Source organism: Abramis brama (genome assembly GCF_963993115.1).
Source record: "Abramis brama genome assembly, chromosome: 25".
Classification (NCBI taxonomy): domain Eukaryota; kingdom Metazoa; phylum Chordata; class Actinopteri; order Cypriniformes; family Leuciscidae; genus Abramis; species Abramis brama.
Window position 1 is genome coordinate 13,753,990 of NC_139987.1, and position 19,548 is coordinate 13,773,537.

Genomic DNA, 19,548 nt, shown 5'->3' on the forward strand with positions numbered 1-19,548 from the left:
AAAAAAAAAAAAAAAAAAAAAAAAAGGCACAATTTTTAACACAAAACATTTCACAAAAATATGTTTGTTAGGTTTAAAATGATAAACTGATTTCATATCCATTAGGCTACTTGATATTTACACCAGCTGTTTGAAGATATTTTTTGAGAAAAGTTATTATAGAGAAAATTGTTCAGCCTATTTTGTGTGCAGATACCACTCCTGTTTTAATGCAATTCAATAAATATTTACACATTTTACGTATGATTTAATACTTTTTGGGGACGCTACATATGCAATTCATCACTATTGCCCTTCATTTACATGTCTTAAATGTGTAGGTGCGTTAACAATACACTTTACGGTAATACCACTTCGAGTCAGCTTACATCTTGCCTGACTGAAATGCACAAGCTGCAACCGTTTCTGTTTTATCTGCTCTTGTTTTTTTCTTTTCTTTTCTCCAAATTACCTGAACATGATCCAATTCGATTTATTATAACACTAGTCGATTGAAAAAGGGCAAATTGAGAGAGACGGAAAAGAGAGGGCCATCGAACAGATGACGTGTTACAGCGGGTCCTTGCATCTTCCGGGTCGGTGTAAACAGTGTGTGGTCTTCTCATACAAATCAGTAAAATGTAAGTAGTAAAGCCATAATATCATATAACACCACTTTATTTTATTTATACTGTGTATTTCATCTTTCAATAAACTCCTTGAATATATGTCTGTGTCTGCATTAGGTCGAAAGTAACGTTTAAAATCACGCTGACGTCGGACCCTCGGTTACCATATAAAGTGTGAGTGACACATCATTCAACACATGACACACACCATCAACATTAATATTCCTTTTTTAATTGTTTCATTAGTCCTGATTTGCTTGATTTTATTGATTCTAATGGGAGTATATTATTGTGTTCCGCAGCTCTGCTGTTTGAGTTTTTTTAATCTTGATTGCTTAATTCTATAATATATGAATTTATTCATTCATTCATTTATTCGTTAAATAAGTAATTCATAAAATAATGGCCCAGCTGGCCTCTTTATATATTTGAAAAATTAGTCATATTGTTAATGAATAATATTTAGCTTTAGCACAACTAGGAATGTAAGACAGTCCTTTAAGGCTAAATAAAATAGAGTATAAAGGTATAACCCGTTGATTAATCATAGTTTTTTCTTTCTGGTTCATCAGTACATTAAGAGACAGTTGTTTTTATTACAAGTTGTCTGAAATGTTATAATTAATTGAGCACATGAGACACTAATTTGCATGCTTTTTCAGAACATAAATCAAAACATTGGATACAGCCAGGTTCAAAATTATTTCATTTTGTTAATATATTAAAGTTAAAGGTTTTTCAGAAGGGAATTTGAATAATATTCCCACTCCATAAATCAGAAAAATATGACCATATTTTTAGGGGGGAAATAAATAAATAAATCAAGTGAAGAATATATGCATATAAACCTCTTTGTAAAAATGTCAGAATATAGATGTATGTATTCCTATAGGAATACATTTGGTGAATGTAAATGGTAATAAAGTGTAGATATCTGGCTCAAAACGGTGTATTGTAATTCAAATCTGCAGATGCAAATAGTTAAGGCTGATTTATACTTCTGCGTCGGACCTACGCCGGAGCCTCTACGCTGTAGGCAACGCGTTGGTTTTCATTTATACTTCTGCGTCGTTGTCCGCGTTGACGCGCGCAGAGGGAGCGTGTGAAACCCGAGGGAGCGGTCCTAGCAGACCAATCACAGCGCTTGCGTCCGCGTAGAGTTGACGCGTTGTTACATTTTTGGAGAGGTGCACGTCAGGGTACGCCGAAGGGTACGCGCGCTACACACAGCCTACGACGTAGCTACGGCGTGAGTTCGACGCAGAAGTATAAATTGGGCTTTATGTGTAATAAAATAAAGTCTTAAATGTGTGTTTTGGATATTTTCTTTCCACTAGTCTGTAAGAAGACATGTTATGGAAGCAAAATAGCCCAAAACCTCAAAATTGATCAGTGTCTTGCCTTATGACAAGCTGTTCTGTTTGCCATATTGATTGAAATCAATGTAAGAGTGCTATGATGGTAATCTATAAATGTCACACTGTGTCTGATTGGTTGGCAGACACATTGACACATTGAGAGTGGTCTGTTAAGTGCCATTCAATTTCAAACTGACTGATTTACCAGCTGAGCTCAGTCTTGAGCACTTGCAATGCTGATGCACGGCCAGTTTGGATGATGTTTTATATGCAATGCTTTGAAAATATTATTGATCTCCTCGAGTGACAAGCGACCAGCTGGTGAAGATGACCAGAGAATAATTTGTTTTAAAACCAAATTAGACAGTAATATGTGTAATGTTTCAATCAAGACGGCTGCAAAAAAATAAATCTGCATTGTTAATCCTTTTGATATATATATATATATATTTTTTTTTTTAAATGCAAAAATCTTACCTTTTACTGAAGTAAAATAATTGAAAGTGGGGATCACATTATGAAATAAATGTTTTTCTCCAAAACACATTGGGAACAATTATTTGCCCCCTTTTATTAAATACTTTTTGCAACCTCTTTTTTCCAAGATAACAGCTCTTGGATAGGAGTTTTCTCCTATAAATCCTGATGAGTTTTGAGAACACCTGACAAGAAATCAGAGACCATTCCTCCACACAGAATCTCTCCAGATCCTTCAGATTCCCAGATCCATGTTTGGTGCTTCTTCTCTTCAGTTCAGTCCACTCATTATAGGGTTCAGGTCTGGGACTGGGATGGCCATTGCAGATGCTTGGTTTTGTGCTCAGTGACACATTTTTGTTTGTTTTTGGATCACTGTCCTGTTGGAAGATCCAAACATGGCCCATTATAAAATTTCTAGCACAGGCTGTCAGGTTTTGATTTTTTATCTGTTGGTATTTGATCGAATCCATGATGGAATCCATCCTAATCCAGAAAATTAGGCCGACAGCATTAAAGATACAGCAGCAGAGTATTTCATTTTACACATGGGCTACTTTTTATCCTTGTGTGCACCAAACCCATCTTAAGTGTTTGCTGCCAAAAAGCTCTTCTTTTTTTTTTTTATTCTGAAGAGAAGAAACACCAACATGGATCTGGGAATCTGAAGGATCTGGAGAGATTCTGTATGGAGAAATGGTCTCTGATCTCTTGTCAGGTGTTCTCTAAACTCATCAGGCATTATAGGAGAAAACTCAGAGCTGTTATCTTGGAAAAAGGACGTTGCAAAAATTATTTAATAAAAGGGGGCAAATAATTGTTTTGGAGAAAAACATTTATTTCATACTGTGATTTTTATTTTATTTTATTGATTTATTTTTTTTCACTTTCAAATTTTTTACTTGAATGAAAGGTTAGATTTTTGCAAATTTTTTAAATAAAATATCAAAAGGATTAACAATGCAGATTAATTTTTTGCAGCCATCTTTGATCATATTTACCAAGGGGGCAAATAATTCTGACCAGCACTGTATGCTACTGTTGTGCATCATTTCTGGACAACACATTCTTTATGTAACACTTTCTTTAAGGGTAGTTTTTTTTCTTCATTGTTACACAAAGATTCATCTGCATAATTGTATTTCAGATTAAGTGTACCCGAGAGCACGCCGTTCACTGCAGTTTTGAAATTTGCAGCAGAAGAGGTGAGTTGATTCATTGTCTGTAAAAAAAAAAAAAAAAAGAAAGAAAGAAAAAAGTTCATAGTTCTATTGCAAAGTCATTTAAAACCATATTTTTGACATTGGTTTTGATGATGATATTGATCTTCAACAATGGTTGTTTTTTAAACTGCCTTTCTGCTCAATTCTTTGAATCATTGATTAAAATGGTTTATATCCCATAGCATGGATCATGATGTGAACTTTAGCTCAATTATATCCTATAGCTTTAAGTCTATAGTCTTTTTTAACCAAATGATGACTGATATTATAAAGTTATACTGTTTAAATAATAAAAAAAATGACATAAGAGATTGACCAATGTTGTTGTTTCCTAATATATATATATATATATATATTGCTCTTTATATATCAGTATCAGTGCCATTTAAAAAAAAAACATATCATTCGAGTACTCGATTTTTTTAAACTTGGCATAGGCATAGAAAGAGTATAGACCAACTATTTAAACTGGAAAAGTAAGGCCTTATCTTTTCAAGCTGATACAATAATAAATGAATAAAAACACAAATTATGGCTGATACCAATATGTTCTCTGATATGCATCCTTCATGATTAGACATAAATCCTTTGAAATTGGGTAAAAATTTGTCGGAATCCTGTTGGCTGTGTGGTCTGTTTCACGACTGCATGACAGAACAACGCTGCAGATTAGCTTTGGTCATTGTTCCTTTCTGACATAATGAAATGCCAAATCTGACAACCTCATAATAGAAAGATGTAATGCATCAAGTGGAAGTCAGAAAGAATGATAAAGTGGCTTTTAAAAAAACGCACAGGCTTATTTATTTATTTATTTATTTTTATTTGTTCACCCTCTCACTAATTCTTAGTATTGTATACTCAGTATTGTAGAAATTATATCAGGACACACAGAAAGTTTTTCATAGCTCTTTCAGAATGATTTTTTTAAAACTTTCGTGGTTCTTTGTGACAGTGACAGTTTCTTCAAATATCAGCCCAGAGAGCTCTTTCCACATAAGTTTTGAAGGCTTCTGATTTCTAGATTCTTTAAATCAGCATGCATTGTAAACACACACTCAAGATGAATTTTTTCTTATCCCTGCATGGCAGTGGGACAGTACCGTGCTGTTGTGTCAGACTATCAGCAATTTGCATCAGCAAATTGTTGATGGATGAGCATAAAACTATTTTTTTTCTCTCTTTGATTTAAAGTTTAAAGTGCCAGCAGCCACCAGTGCCATCATAACAAACGGTAAGTTGTTGATATTATTGTCACTATCATAATGCTAATATTTGATCAAATCTTTAAACCAGTGGTTCTCAACCTTTTTGACACCAAGGCCTCCCAGCATGACAATATTCAAAAGCCCCCTAGCCCCAGTTTTGTCTTAAAAACTGTAGCTAATTTCTGTAAATAAAAAAAAGTCATTACAATAATTATAATTAAAATTAAAATAATAACAAAAAAATACACAAAGTTTTGAGAGCTGAATGTTCTTCAGGGATCTCATTCTTTTTAACCAATGCATGTACTATTTCTATTCAATAAAATATTTTAGATCTTGGAATAACTAGAAACATATATGTTCTCTATAAACATGCCCATGGCGATTTAAGATTTTATTAATCATTTACGTGGAAGACATAATTTCCAGGAATAGAAATCACACTTTTAAAAATCTATATATATATATATATATATGTTTTTTTTTGTTGTTTTTTTTTTCTCAAACTGTTGTTGAAAATATAATAAAAATGATTTCTAGTTGTTTTAGCTTTTTTTGTCTTATTTTAAATCATTTGAAGTCATCTTGAGGGTCCTTGGAAGTTTGCTGGGGCCCCTGGTTGGCCCTGGCCTTTTGGTTGAGAACCACTGCCTTAAACCAGAGTATTAAACTTCGCTAAAGTAGCCAGACTTACAAACAAACACCTAGCAACCACCCAGTGCACCCTAACAACCACATAGCGACACCCTGGCAACCAGTCACAACACATTTGAATCACCATTTGGTTGGGTTCTTCGATAACTGCACTAAAAAAAATAGCACAACTACAGTAGCCTAATTTACAAACAACTGACTCTTATGAACTAGTCATTTTTTTAGGTTCAGGTTTTTAGGTTATTTTTAAGAAGTGTTATTTTAACATCAGTGTAAACCACGGGGTTTAGGGTTTCAGGAAGGCCTACATTAGGGTTATTTAACAACAGAAACTGAATAATCAAATGTAAAAACACGGCTTAGTTTTCAGTCTATGAATTAAATATATATAGTATACTGATTCTTATTAAAGCTACAAAAGTTATTCAGCCAAGAGCAGTGAGTGATTTTCTCTTTGTCTTTTGTTCATGACCCCAGTTATTGCAAGCCGTTGTGATATGCATATTGCGATATATACATTTGCGATATTTCGATAGTTTCGATATATTGTGCAGCCCTAGTCCATGGTTTGCAGTGTGTGTGTGTGTGTTCTCTAACTTGGATAGGTTAAATGCAGAGGACAAATTCTGAGTATGGGTTACCATACTTGGCCTTCACGTCATGTCTTTAATGAATCAGACAAAAAGGCTGGTGAATTCTTCACTAAAACTCACTGAATTCTGTCAGAGCAGATTCTAAATGAACCATTGTGTGTACTTGTATAGCTGTAGTTGGAGACTCCTAATGCTGTGTCATGAGTAATTATTGAACAAATGCTAAACAGACCGAAGACATAACTCACCTCTCACAACGCAAGGCAGTTATTGTAAATGAGATGGTTTGAATTGGGACTGTTCAGCATTTCGGTGCTGTCTGATTCATTGATTGTTTTTAAGAATGATTGTTTTGTGTATGTATTCACATTGCTGATGTTCTTTGTGATTATGATTTGTGTAGATGGCATCGGAATCAACCCGGCGCAGACAGCAGGTCGGTGTCTCTTCTTCACTCGATCAGGGCTGCCCTCTGCAGCAGTATCTGGCTGTAATAAATGTCATTTTGACAGCTGTAAATTATTTCACTATATCCAAATATCACACAGGGGTGGAAATGGTGATATTTCTGTTCTTTTTGCCTGTGCAAATGCATGTTTGTTTATTTTGTCGGTGCTTTAATCCACCTTCCATATTTTTTTACTTCCTCTTCCCTGCATTTTCTCATCTTATGAAATGAGATGCCTCATCTCACTCTCACCATTTACATGCGCGGCTGAGATTTTCCAGCCTATCCTTTATAATCAGCCGCATGCAAATGAATGGATCCTTCTGTTTACTCCCTCATATTGTTCATGTTTATCCGCCTGGGGACCTTTTGAGAGATCGAATGATTTCCTGACACTCCTTCAATAGACTCTGCATGTAAATTTCACATATTTCCTAATGAATATTGATGATGTGCTTGAATTATACAATTCCCCATTTTTGTGAGTTTATTCCCCTGACTAAATGTTTCTTTACAGATGTTTTCCATCCTGCATTACTTGTCATTTAAGACTGAAGCCATCTGTCTCTAATCAATGGCATTCTGTCAATATTTTCTTCCCTAAGTGCCATGCTGCATGTAATCGCATGAAAATTGCCCGTTATTTTTCATACATATCATGGGTGAGCCCTAAGTGTCAAATGAGCTGTGATTCATTAGTTTTATAGTAGCGACATGTCTAGCCTGACGCTATGCAGCAGGTTTGTATTATGGAGACATGCATCTTTAGCTTGGATTGAAGTTATACAATCACATACTAAATATAGCCTGACACCTGAATAGATTTATTTTCATTTGCTGCGCTGTGTGAGTTTCTTATAGCAGAGGGAACTGAGCTAGTCTCAGTTTGTTGCTTTTATGCAACGTAAAAGGGCTTTTATATCATTTTATGAAGTTAAATTAACCAACATTTGATATGATTTTAGCTGTAAATGTGCCATATGCTGGATGTAATGTCATGGATGTCTGATTCTACAGGAAATGTGTTCCTGAAACACGGCTCGGAGCTACGAATCATTCCCAGAGATCGGGTCGGAGGAGGTCGCCGACCCAGGATTTGACTATCTGGCGTTTTTCTGTCACAGACAATAAACATACCTGCGTATTTATTGTCCAGCCCTGAGGTGTCAACTCTCAGCTACTCTAACAGGCACTGCTATGGCTCCAAGTCTGTCAGAGGACCACTCAAATCTCACAGAGCTGCCATCATTTCCACGTTTTCGAACATATAAACTCATTGGACATTGTTATTTTTGCCCCAGAATTTCAAACCACTAGGAGTTTTGATCTTTCACAAAATGTTCCAGCTGTATCATTTAAGATCACATACTTAATGTGTTTGTAATGCATATTTTTATAGTCAATTTAATGACTTAAATAGATAATGTTTGTCAATTTATGTTTTATGGTCCCATAATGGTTGTTTTGAGCTCTGCATTGTTATTATAGGCAGATAATGACAATGTCAGTGTGATGAAAGTCCATCAGTTGTGTAGCTCAGTAACTATACAAACTATAGTATGGTCAAAGAAGCTCTAAATATGATAATAAATTGAGCAATTCACAATATACTTACTATGTAAAAAATAACTCCCCATAGTTATTAAAAATCGCATTACATAAACCAAATTGATGTCAAAGCTGCTCTTTGTTGTTTTCTTGGTCACTCAATTCAGCGGCTGTGCCTTTTCATTAAGGCTTAAAATCGTGACTTACTGCAAGAGCTGAATAGTGCATCAGGCTAATGAATGACAGGCCTCTACCTTTGCTTATACACCCTCCACTTACCCTCCTCTTACATTACTGCCATGCGTAGGAGACGGTTCTGACTATTCAGTGTTATAATGGATCTTTCGTTTGTTTTAATAAAAGCAGGCATGCTGTGCCCTTTCCATGCCACTCATTACTTGGAAAAGGGGAGAAGTGCATTATAAATACAGCAAGGCCAACATTATTCAAACGCAGACATGTTACTCTGGGTCACATTTGAAAAGCCATCGCTCGTCTCCAGCCTCATTTGGCAGGAAATGATGCAGTTTGTACATTAGCCATGGAAGAAGCTGTCCTTTTACGAAAGCGAATGAGGTTGCCTGTTTAACAAACATCAAACTAAAAAGTAAAAAAGTTACATGTTTAATGTCTTAAACATTAAAGAAAGCATTGAATACCAAACTGTATATTGCCTATTTATTTTTAGTTAAATAAATATGTTCTGCTTGTAGTTGTGCTACTAAGGATGTTTTGTCTTTTTTATTTGTTCATTTAAGGTAAACTTAAACCATGTTTCAAAGCTTTAAATGGACAAAACAGGCTTCAGAAGTCTCCTTTATGGTACAAAGAGGTACAAAGACATGCAGTGATGTTGCTATTTGCATAAATTCAATCCTGTGCCATCTGTAAGAGGCCTACTTAAGCAAGCAAATGAGAGAACTGTTGAATATTTATGTTCGGTATTGGGTATTTTATATAGGTGTCATAAGCATGATTGTGTGATTTGAGGGGTTTAAACAAGGCATTACTTGGCAACCTTTTTATCAGAGCATAAAGTCTTGTGATGGCACAGATATGGGCCAGCTAAGCCTAGGAAATAGCTGTAAAGTACTGGGGTCTTGTTTGTCTGACCGTGTTTTCGCTCATATTTCTATAGAAACTTAATTTGGACATTTCTAAGAGGTTTGTGAGAGATTGAAAGCTCGCACAAAGGCTGACGCTCTAAATTGCTGCTGTCAAATAAGTAATTTACCTCCTGAGTGGCTGAATGTTGTCCATATGTATTACAGATAAGCTATACATGTAGCTGCCTGTCCTTTCTGCTTCTCACTCAATGTATCTTTCAAATGAAAGGATATGTGGCATGAATTTATATTTAGCTTGTGCATTCAGCCGGCAGATTCGTTTTCTGGAGTTCACAGAAGTAATTAATTTGCTATATTTTTTCAAGCAAAGGAAATACTTTGCTAGTGTACTGCAGCAAATTGGTTTGGCCTTTGAAAGAATGTTGTTTTGTGCTGTTCCGTTTTTCGTTCACAAAAATGGATTATATGTGTTCCTTTGTTATAACAAGGTTCAGGGAATATCAAAGAAATGCTTTTTATATTTTTTTGACTTTAAGAGACTGTAACATCATAATTGTCAAAAATGCTTTCTGCAAAAACAATAAACGAGGTACACTAAACCTACAATAAGAATTAAAGCAAAGCAAAGCCAAAAACAAAAGAAGAATCAAAGCAAAGTCAAAAATAAAACAAAAATCAAAGCAAATAAAGCCAGAAATAAAAATCAAGATCGAAGACAAAACAAAGATCAAAGAAAAGGTAAAAACAAAACAAAAGATCAAACAGAATCGAAGCCAAAAACAAAACAAGAATCAAAGAAAAGCCATCAAACAAAACTAAAATCAAAACAAAGCCATCAAACAAAACTAAAATCAAAACAAAGCCATCAAACAAAACTAAAATCAAAGCAACGACTGAAACAAAATAAACTCCTAACTAGAAACATTCTGAAAGTAAATGCTTGATTCCGTTATGTATTGTTTGTTTGGTTGGATTATTATTGGATTTCAAATCTATACATTGTCTAACTTCACACATGCTACCACTTGCTCTTAAAGAAAATAGATAACATTTATCTTGGAATTCTCTTTAGCATCATATTGTTTGAGATGTCATCCTTAGATATGAGACCAGTCCCTCGCCCTTGCACCTCTCTTAATTTCTTGTTTCGTATTCAAGTGGTGTATTGCCCTTGCTTTAAATTCTATTAAATGAAATGTCATACTTGCACGAGGTTGCACCTTCTTAAAGCTTCGGTTTCATTTTACACTTGATGTGACAGGAATGACTGAACAGGATATTAGCAGCGGTGCACGGAATCATCTGCGATTCCAACATGCGAAGAAATGTTGATTCAATGTAATATGTTGTGAAAATGTGTTTTTCATGCATATTATTTGCTATAAAAAAGCATCTAGTCAGGCATCTCAATTTCATTCCATCATAGCCTGAAATCCACATATATTAGAAATGTTTTGCATGACATTTGGCACTCATTTTTCAACAAACCAATCTGATATCCGGCTATAAGCAGTGGTAGAATATAGGGATGCTTACACATAAACAGCAATGTTAGACAGATAGACCAGGGAATGGAAAAACATCAGGCTAACATGGAAACACCTTTAGAAGGTTGGTCATAGATCAGCATGAAAAGCACATGCAGCTTGAGGCTAATGTCACAGTGAGCATCTGGGTGTGCTTGAAGAAAATGAAAAGCCTCATGCAGTTCAAGTGATGATAAAGCTCTTGGGTAGTAAAATGCCTCTGTAGGAATAGAAATATGTGTGTCTGTGAAAGCTAGACATACAATAAGATTTATTTCCTCTTGAACCAACGCCTGGTGTTGGCACTGGCTTGGATTTCTCTGCATGAGCCAACTTCAGTTAAAAACGTTTTCATAACCTAATGGGAACATTAGCAAATAACATTTTTTTGTTACCATCTTCAGAACAAAGCTTCAGAGAAAGGCTTTATAACTCCAATTTATGATAATTCAATCAACAAACAGAATTAAGCTGGAATCCGATACAAATGAATCTCGAAATATGAGATGGATGTAAGCTAAAATCCTCAAAACCCATCAAATCCGGGCAGGGTTCTAATGATAATCGTTTTGATTTACTATTGTTTACCAAATGTTACCAGCATTTCAACCTAATCAGCTCCTTATAAATGTGTTATTCGATATCAGATTTGAAGAAGCACATTTGTGTATGCGTACAAACAGGCGAACACTTATGAAAGCACCATTATGTCACTCTACAGCAGGCAGCCCAATAATTAACCCCCATCCCTCTCTTCCTCTCTTTCTCACGCCACTCCTCCTTCCCTGCTTTCTTCCCATTACTGTGGACAGGAAAAGTATGATGTGGCGGCGCCAATTATAACAGCCTATTTTCTTTAGTGGCTGCACAGAGAGCAAAAGCTTGAGGTTGAAAGTTGGCTCTACAAAACATCAGCAAGGCTCTCCAAAAAAGCCAGATTAGAGCGCTCAGTGCTCACTGCTTACTGCTTTTGTCAGCCTCATTAATGACCATCTCAATCCGCAGCCACTGATGGATAACTGTCCATAAAAGCATTTTGGAAAACCACAGATCAAACTGCTATGCAGCTGAAGTACTTTGTGTGTGTACAGAACGATTCAATTATGGCTTGTGTAGTGATTTGCGTGCATGTTTGATTGGTTTGATCCTCTCTGAGCCCCGAGCAAAGAATTCATTTCAGTGTTTAGCTGTTGTTAATATTGCGATCTTTGATTAGAAAGTCAAAGGGCCTCATAATAAATCTGACAGAGGCTTGTTGCAGGCAGGCAATATACAGAATGCCCTCAGTTGGAGTGTTTGGAAATTAAACAGCACCTTTTCCCACGTCAGATTAACATTTTTAATAAGAATCAGTAAAGGCGCTCATATGACTTGCGCATATGATGGTATTGCAGAGCTCTATCGCTTTTATTTTTAATTTAATTAAATTGTATTAAATTAAATTTAATATATTATTTTATTTCATGATTTCATTTCATAATTTTTATTTTTTTTAAATTTAATTTAATTAATTATTATTATTATTATTTTACGATAAAAAATAAAACTTAATGAATGGGCTAAAAAAAATATCCCATTACTAAATATCACAGAATATTTTTATTGCATTATTTCCAATCAAGCTGTAATTTCGAATGCTATTAAACATAATACATGATTTGCGATATGAGCAAATCAGCCTATGGGTTTTAGCCCTGTGGACTTTTTAGAAATTAATGTCTCTGAAAACGCATTTTTAACATTCTCAGTAGTTTATTTAATTTGTATACTGCATATAGACATAATAGAAGAATTGTGATTTTTTTTAATTCTCAAAGTGTCATTTTGCTCATATCGCAAATCATGTATTATGTTTAATAGCATTCGAAATTACAGCTTGATTGGAAATAATGCAATAAAAATATTCTGTGATATTTAGTAATTGGATATTTTTTTTAGCCCATTCATTAAGTTTTATTTTTTATCGTAAAATAATAATAATAATAATTAATTAAATTAAATTTAAAAAATAAAAATTATGAAATGAAATCATGAAATAAAATAATATATTAAATTTAATTTAATACAATTTAATTAAATTAAAAATAAAAGCGATAGAGCTGTGGGACAGTAATAATTTTGGGGAATAATATGTAAATCATTTTCACACTATAAATAACATTTATAAAAAAATATATACAAATGTTTTTTTTTTTTAATAATATAGAAATAATAATAGAAATAATAAAATTAATATTTTTATGATGCATTTTCATAGTTTACGAAAAGTACTACAGACAGACAGGCTTTGTTTTAATTTGTTTGACTTGGAAAATATGGGTAATTTTAGGTAAATAGGGTTCACATACCTATCCCTTATGTCACATTTGTCACCAAGGAATGCAATGAAATCTGCTGCAGTCTATTATAAATGGTCTTTTCTTCTGCATCACGATTTTTAATTTACAGGTCTGACCTTTTCACACTCTGTTATTTCAAAAAGCTTTACACAGGCTTTGCTGGATGTTGGATTCTCTCAATCACCACACTCAGATTCAGTGTCAGGGTCTGACTTAGTCCATTATTTCATTCTCTCACATAGTTAAATCAGAAACTATTAGCCTGATGTGGCACAGTTCTTTCTGGTTGACAGTGGCAGAACTAGAGTTTTATACAAGGGGTGGCCAGGGGGTGGTCACTGCTACTTTCAGGGGTGCACACACACATACACACACACACAGACAGTAATCAGAGGTATCTGTGTCCTCTCTTGATAGCCTACATCTATTTATAACAAAAGAACCATTAGTGTATAATCACAATATAAATGCCACAGCCATCAACAACAAGAACCTTCTTCTGACCTTCTTCTGCGGAACACAAAATAAGATATTTCATGTTTTGGTTCCCATCAACATCCAAAGTATAGAAAGAAAAAATACAATGGAAGTCAATGGGAACCCAAAACTATTTGGTTACCAACATGCTTTAAAATACCTTCTTTTTGTGTTCATTTATGAACAAAATAAAACAAAATTAATTCATTTGACAAAATCATCTCAACTTAGATTCCTGAATTCAGTATGTGATTGACTGCCTGTGTCTGGTAGATGCTGTAGGCTATGTATGAATATCTGAACATGCAATAAATCAAAAGAAAGAACAGAGCCTCTGCTTTTAAACAAAAAATGTTGTATTGCTTCGTGCATCCTTTTTTATCAACACTTAAATGTTGGTAAGTTTCATTTCATAAGCTGAGAATTATTTTTATAACAAAGACTACATCCAGATCAGATTCAGAATGATGATCAAAACACGGATGAATAGATCGAGTCCATCAACACCCCCAAAACTTCTCAATCTATAGTGATCGCATTATGATATCGCTTGTTTCTGCTTCTTTGTCTGCGTTTTGATCTGGAGGTAGGCCTACTCGTTCAGGAGATGTGTAATAGTGCCCCATACCTTATAACAGTGAAAACACAGAAAGCCATAAACTCGTCAATGGCAGGGAGAGAGTCATTTAAATTACATTCATAACTATCCTTTAAATTCAACTTTGTACCAGTCTAAGTTACCAATTTGATCATTGCTAGCCCTATTCTGAACTGAAGTAGGCTAGCCTAACTGAGCGATTTCAAACTGCCAAATGTTAACTCGCTGAACACTGACAACTGTAGCCTACTTCCCCACATTAGCTAAACAGTTGTATAGTGTAATAACATGGTATACGTGTATTACTAGCACAGGTGTAAGCGTACGGATTGTTATGCTAAATTGCCGAAATATTTTGTCCGTTTGAAAACTGCGCGCGCTGACGGCGAACGTAAAAAATGAAAAATAAATCAGCATCAGCAACTGCCAGTAGCTTTAAAATGTTGGGGTGGCACCCGGGGTGGCCAAGCCAATCGGATGTCAGGGGTGTGAGTGCCCCGGACACCCCTCACCAGTCCAACCTGGGGCCTGCATTAGATCTCATTTTAGATTATCTGCCTCAAATGAAAATCCAAGAGACCTTTCACTGACAGGGCATAAAAGACAAACATTGTTTCCTTCCTTGATTCTTCTCCGTTCTTGTTCAAGCGTATTATTTCAATTACAACCTGACACTGTAATGTGCCTTGAAATTCTGCGCTTGATGGATCAATACTGCAATCAGTTGAGAAATTACTATTCTTTGTCTCATCAGTGAAGTGTGGACGTTAAATGATTTGCTATGGTACAACAGTGCCCTCTTCTGGATCATAAACCTCATTGCATGAGAATTTGCCATGAAGCCGTAATGATGCCTAATTATAACTTGCTGCCACAAAGCTGATGAGGTCTTTGCTTTTCAGCCCCTACAATCAGAACCCTTTATGTAACACTCAATTAATCTCTCAAACAGGCAACAGTTCTCTCTCCTGCATGTTACTTTTGAAAATTAGCCTTGGTGACGCACCGCTGGCTGCCAACTAATATAGGCCTATTATACCTCACTGACAAGTGACTCATATGTACTTTTAGACTGTACATGTAAAAAAGAAGAAAAAAAAGATATAAAACCTAACATTTAACAGTGACTGGAAAGGGCTTAAGATGGTAGTTTGTCCTTGAACTTTGACAGCAGTCATTATATGTTGTCACTCAGCAAACAAGTGCTTGTGCACATACAGTTATAGAGTGCAATACAGAGGATAATATGCAAATGAGGCACTAATGAGGGCTCTTCTGGTATGTCTAAGGGAGATATGTAAATATTTACCATGGAGTGTGACATTTAAAAAAGGGTAATTTGTTAATTAAGCTAATTATACCCCAGCCACCCCAACCACACACACACACACACACACGCACGCACGCACACACACACACACACGCACACACACACACACACACACATTAATACAGAGAATTAGCCTAAAATGTTAAATTGTGTATGTGATAAACGTGAACCTTCTACAGTGATTTCTAAAGTTTCGTCATATTTCCTCATATTGTGTTCTGTTAGCCTCTATTAAATTGTTGTTATTTATTCAGCAAACAAATGATTTAAAGAAAATGTAAACAAAGAAATTCAGAAATAAAAAGGTGCAAAGCTATGTTTAAATTTAACATCCTCGTTTTGGCATTTCCCATTAAAGAGAAGGAATAATAAGAGGCCAATCATATAAAGGCCAACAGTATGTTGGATCAACGTCAATGATTTTTATTTCATAATTTTGACTTTCTTTCAATTTTCTTATATATCAGAAATGGGCTTCCATAAAAAATATATATGATGTGAGTTATGCTAATTATCTCTAAGCATCTCGTAAGTGTGGCTTTTTATCTTATAATTTTGACCTTAAATGTCATAATTATGCTTTTTATCTCATAATTCAGACTTTTTTCTAATAATTATGACTTTTATGCACTGAAAAAAAATTGGAGTAGGATTTACTTGAAAAAAGTTAGGCAACTTTTTCCACTCAGAAAATGCTAGTAAATTTACAAAGATTTGCCAAGTAAAAACCTAAACATATTTATCAGTAGCTTTAATTAGAAATCTTTACGTTAAATTTACTTGGAATATGGAATTAAGTAAACTTTACTTAACCTAGTTAAGTGAAAGTAACAAAGAAAATAAGTAATTTTATCTTGGCTAGGTAAAGGTTGATTAATATCGATTTAGTTGAAATTTCCTTTGCATTACATTTGACTCAAACAATAATATTGAATTATACCAGTCATTTATAGTATGTGCTTTACTTAGATTATCTAAGTAATTTAAACTACAGCATGTCAGATGTTAAGCATCATGTGAATGCAAAGACCTCAATACTTGGTAGACAATACACAATGACGGTAACATTTGATGGATCATTTTTGTGTTTGAATGTGTCATTTTGAGCAGAAAATTTACTCGAAATGTCACAAAATGGCAAGTTACTAATCCTGACAACAAAAGCAATGATAAAACAGTGTAAATACAGCTGGAAACCAGTGAAAAATGAACCTCATTAATTATTCAAGGTCCAGTGCATGATGGGAACCCCAGTATCAGAAAAGTTGAGTAATTTTTACTTAATTTTATTGAGTTGATATTTACGCTTTCATTTCTACTCGCTTAAATTAAGTACTGATATGGAATTTACTTAGTTTTTTTAATTCTTGCCTGAACTAACTTTTTCATGTAAATTACATTGTGTTTTTTTTAGTATTTACTTCACCAAAAAATCATTTTTTACAGTGTGTCATTATTACATGTCTGTGACTTTTTAGTCACAGACATGATAATTTAGAATGAATTTAGATAACTTAGAATTTTTTGTAATAACTTTTATCTCACAATTTAATTTTTTTATGTCAAAATTCTGACTTTTATATCATAATTATCACTAACCAATGATTACCATGATTTTCTTTTTCTAATGTGGCAGAAATGTATATATAGGTCTATATCATTTTAATTATATTCTTTCATTATTTTTATTGTCAGATGCTGACAGTTTATAGCAGCTGGAATGGGAATGTCGTTAGAAGAAGAAAATGGCAAGTGTTATGAGAGCAACCGCATGTCCGGTCCGTCTGACTCAAGCCCAGCGGCGTCAGCACAGCAGTTGTTCCTCAATGATTGTCATTTAGCTCCAAACAGAGCTCTAATTTGAACCTAAAGCTTTAAAGGTGGGTAACACTTCCCCCCACCCACTGTTCCCAGGTCTTTAGAGTGAGAGTAGATGAAAACAATGTTAAATGAATGTTTAGACAACACAGAGTACTGGCTTAAGAAATATGTCCCTTCCCTTCAAGCATCTGTAACAGAAATGGCAACAGAACTCAAGAGGAACAAGTGACCTTTCAGAAAATTACATTGTAAAGCTCTGATACTCTCTCACAAATCCCTTAGATGATGTTTTCTTTTGCAAGGTACAAAGATGCACCGTTGACTTTAACAAGGAGGTATTTTTAACTGTGGTGTAGATCCGGATCCATTGGGGAGACAAAGCCTAGAAAATGTTTTGTGTTTCACATATCTTTTCTTCAGGATCATTATGGGCAACCTGTGTCCTTAATATTCTTACCAGTGTGCATCCGAGATAAAGTGAGATAAATTAACTCCACAAGTTTGTGAAGAACCTGATATCCATAATCATCCGCACACGATCACTTTAGTGACTGAGCAATTGCTGTTTGTAATGAAGTTGTAATGTCCAGTTTTATGACTCATTCAGTGAGACTGTCTCTTTTAAATTTGTTTATGGTGGTATAGTACATGTACTATTTGGCATTGTAATTCTGAACATTTCTCAGTCTGCAGTCACGCCAAATGAAATCAAATAAGTAAACATGTTTTTTGTCAGTTATTGATGTGTGCTTTATATCAATGGACAGCTCAAGCCTTGATTGCATGATTTTTAATACTTTAAAATCCTTATCATACCAACGTCAGTTTAAGCACCAAAACATTTTTGTTTCTCTTTGTTGTTTCGAAGTGCTGCTTCACTCAGAACTTTAAACTTTTCAATACTTTTGGTCCCTTTGGACAAAGTTTGTTGTATTCTTGTATCACAGAGATTAGAGATCTGATTGATTCTGTCTACCTCCACCAATAAAGTGGACATATTTTCCCAGAGCTACATTCAGACGAAAAATTTAATTGAAAAGCTGAGATGGAGAGAGAAAATACCAAGACTCGGACTCAGTCAAGCCATCAGGAGTTTTTATGGTGTCTGAACAGATGATTGATTAGAGGTTTGGAGGCTTGTGGGAAACAGTCATTCTCAGAGAGCACACGTGAAAACACTGACTGTCGTCTTTCATACTGTAATTATAAAACACATGTGTCCCAACAAACTTCTGACGACTCTTTCCTGTCCTCTCCCTCATGCATTTCTCTTTAACTGAAGAAGGAACCATTGTGCAATGTGTCATGCCCAAAACCATCTCATAAACTGTCGAGAAGACACTTTTTTTTTTAAATGTTCCTTCTTATCTCAGAGACTACACAAAATACAAATCATTTTGGTATAAGAAAACAAAATGTTTCCCAAATGTAATAGCACCATTTAAATAGTTAAGACCTGATCATAAGTATGAATGTTATTGTCTTCTTATGGACAATATTACCTACTGTATAAAAGTTGACTATGTTAAATCATTAATGTTTAATGCAATGTTTTTATCTTTTTGTGATACTAATTTTATCTGCAGGAATAACATGTGTTTAAAGCAAAAGTCTAAGTGGTAGCCTCTACATTATTAGAAATGGTTTCAATCATTTTTACTAAAATATATTCATCAACTGAAGTCAAAACGTCTTTACACTTTAATCAGATAATGTTCATTACATGCTTTAAATATTCAGTACGTCAGTTCGGTCATACAATTATTTCATAGCTAATGGCACAATTGCCCCCGGCCTTAGCTAAGATAAGATTAAGTCTTTTATGGCTCCCAGTGGCAGTGTGAGTATGTGACGCTTATATTAACTCTTTATCCTGGGGTTTCTGTATTCTGGGGGCTATAGATATTTGACAGGCTGAATGAAGAAACAGTGAGTGAGTGAGTGACTGGGCCTAATATCTGAGTAAGTAAAAAGGGTCCCTAAGGCAAGTCAAAACTCTTAACTGTAGATCTGACTTGAATGTAAATGTTGATATATTATACAAGTTATTTATTTTTATTCATTTGTCATAGTTTTTCGATCCAAAGCAATTTACACTTCATTCAAGGGTCACATAAGCCTATTTTCAATTTGTGCATTCCTTGGGAATCAAATCTTTGCATTGCTAATACTAAGCTTTACTGTTTGAGCGACATGGGAAACACAAACTGTGAAAAATCAATATTTTATGTGTGTTGTCAAATGAAAATAATAGTGTAGGCTATTTTGTGTAT

The 19,548-nt window shown here is 34.6% G+C and overlaps 1 protein-coding gene across 1 annotated transcript; it reads left to right on the forward strand.

Moving 5' to 3' along the window:
- The first annotated feature begins 333 nt into the window (after positions 1-333).
- Positions 334-8,780, forward strand: ufm1 (ubiquitin-fold modifier 1). Its single transcript, XM_084105011.1, has 6 exons — positions 334-620; positions 726-782; positions 3,591-3,648; positions 4,861-4,900; positions 6,525-6,557; positions 7,587-8,780. Coding segments are annotated over exons 1-6 (273 nt in total). The 5' UTR covers positions 334-618; the 3' UTR covers positions 7,670-8,780.
- Positions 8,781-19,548: the final 10,768 nt, after the last annotated feature.

Coding starts and splice junctions, on each gene's coding strand:
- ufm1 (XM_084105011.1), top strand. Junction 783..3,590: donor CCTCGGTTACCATATAAAGT/GTGAGTGACACA, acceptor ATTGTATTTCAG/ATTAAGTGTACCCGAGAGCA. Junction 6,558..7,586: donor CAACCCGGCGCAGACAGCAG/GTCGGTGTCTCT, acceptor CTGATTCTACAG/GAAATGTGTTCCTGAAACAC.